The sequence below is a fragment of the Macaca nemestrina genome, chromosome 7 (assembly GCF_043159975.1).
Source record: "Macaca nemestrina isolate mMacNem1 chromosome 7, mMacNem.hap1, whole genome shotgun sequence".
In the NCBI taxonomy this organism is placed as follows: domain Eukaryota; kingdom Metazoa; phylum Chordata; class Mammalia; order Primates; family Cercopithecidae; genus Macaca; species Macaca nemestrina.
The window spans coordinates 85,168,135-85,170,238 of NC_092131.1; the positions used below are offsets into that span (position 1 = coordinate 85,168,135).

General features: G+C 61.3%; 1 protein-coding gene across 1 annotated transcript; it reads left to right on the plus strand.

Moving 5' to 3' along the window:
- Positions 1–2,104, plus strand: LOC105499610 (CCAAT enhancer binding protein epsilon). Its single transcript, XM_011772317.3, has 2 exons — positions 1–818; positions 1,587–2,104. Exons 1-2 carry the CDS (start codon positions 309–311, stop codon positions 1,920–1,922), a joined length of 846 nt encoding a protein of 281 aa, XP_011770619.1. The 5' UTR covers positions 1–308; the 3' UTR covers positions 1,923–2,104.

A 2,104-nucleotide genomic window follows, 5' to 3' on the forward strand; every position in this document is an offset into this window, starting at 1 on the left:
CTAAGGCTTACATCTCTCCCTCTGGGGTGTGTCCTGCCCCTCCCTGAGTCACCCCAAGGGGAGAGAGGGGAAAAAAGGGAAGAGAAGAGAGGCATTGACTACAGAGGAAGGAAAAGGAAGCAGAGCAGAGCGGGGAGAGAGGCCACACAGGAGTGGGTGACAGAGGAGACTGCAGAGGGCAGGTCTAGGGCAGGAGATCGAGAGAGGGCAGGCCCAGGTCAGGAGGAGGTAGAGAGAGGGCAACCCGAGCACCCCAAGGGGTGCCTCAAGAGCAGGTGGGGGCGGGGAGCCGAGGGGGCGGGCCGGCCATGTCCCACGGGACCTACTACGAGTGTGAGCCCCGGGGCGGCCAGCAGCCACTTGAGTTCTCAGGGGGCCGAGCTGGGCCCGGGGATCTGGGGGACATGTGTGAGCATGAGGCCTCCATTGACCTCTCTGCCTACATCGAGTCTGGGGAAGAGCAGCTTCTCTCCGATCTCTTTGCGGTGAAGCCAGCGCCTGAGGCCAGAGGCCTCAAGGGCCCCGGAACCCCTGCTTTCCCCCACTACTTGCCGCCTGACCCTCGGCCCTTTGCCTACCCTCCACATACCTTCGGCCCAGACAGGAAGGCGCTGGGGCCTGGCATCTACAGCAACCCAGGGAGCTACGACCCCAGGGCTGTGGCGGTGAAGGAGGAGCCCCGGGGGCCAGAGGGCAGCCGAGCTGCCAGCCGAGGCGGCTACAATCCCCTGCAGTACCAAGTGGCACACTGTGGGCAGACAGCCATGCACCTGCCCCCAACCCTGGCAGCACCCGGCCAGCCTCTGCGCGTTCTCAAGGTAAGAGCAGGTCAGCCCTCCTCCCTCCTGCCCCGGGCTGGAGAGGCTGGTGTGGACAGGACCCTGTGCCCCTGCTCACGCTGCTGAGTCTGTGCTTGGTGTTGCTCTGTGAAATGGACCCAACCCACAGTCCTCTGTGCTCACACCGCACCATGACCTCCCTTTCCTTCTCTGTGAATTCATTCCCACCCTGAATCCCCACCATGTCCCAAAGACCCTGCGGCAAGCTGGCCTACCTTGATCTCAGGCCCCCCACCACCAGCCTCTCTGCTGCTCACCATGCCCCCTCCTCTTGTTTCTCTGCCGCCTGCTTCTGTAAGAAATGTCTGCTGGTCATAGAACAGGAGACTCAAGACAGATTGAGGGAAAGTGTACTCAGAAAGTGTGAGAACATTGGCTGGGTGCAGTGGCCATGCCTGTAATCCCAGCGCTTTGCGAGGCCAAAGCAGGACGGTCGCTTAAGGCCAGGAGTTGGAGACCAGCCTGGGCAACATAGCAAGGCTCCATCTTTACAAAAAAGAAGAAAGAAAGAAAGTGTGAGGACGTGAAAGGGCGTTTTGGTCTCAAGCAGAGAACCCTGTGCATCTGGGTCACCATCTCCCAGAAGCAGGGTGATGATAGTTTTGACCTGAGAGACAGGAGCTGGCTCTGAGTCCTGTATTCCTTCGATGCAGCAAGTGTGCCCTGGCTGCAGAGATTCCCGTCCCGCCTTCGCTCTGCCTCCTGGCCAGCCCTCACCTCTCCGTCTCTCCGTGCCTTCCCCTCCAGGCCCCTTTGGCCACTGCCGCACCGCCCTGCAGTCCCCTCCTGAAGGCGCCCTCCCCCGCTGGCCCCTTACACAAGGGCAAGAAGGCAGTGAACAAAGATAGCCTTGAGTACCGGCTGAGGCGGGAGCGCAACAACATCGCCGTGCGCAAGAGCCGGGACAAGGCCAAGAGGCGCATTTTGGAGACGCAGCAGAAGGTGCTGGAGTACATGGCAGAGAACGAGCGCCTCCGCAGCCGCGTGGAGCAGCTCACCCAGGAGCTAGACACCCTCCGCAACCTCTTCCGCCAGATCCCTGAGGCGGCCAACCTCATCAAGGGCGTGGGGGGCTGCAGCTGAGTCTGGCTGGTGGACTTTGGGCACCAGGCTCCGTGGCACGGCCTGACTCTGCGAACCCCCATCCTGCTGGGGGCCTAGAACCCTGAGACATAGACCATGGATAAATGGCAACCGGGGTGGCAAGGAAGGGCAGGACCCAGCATAATGATTATGTGGCTGAATAAAGTTGCACTGTGACTGGG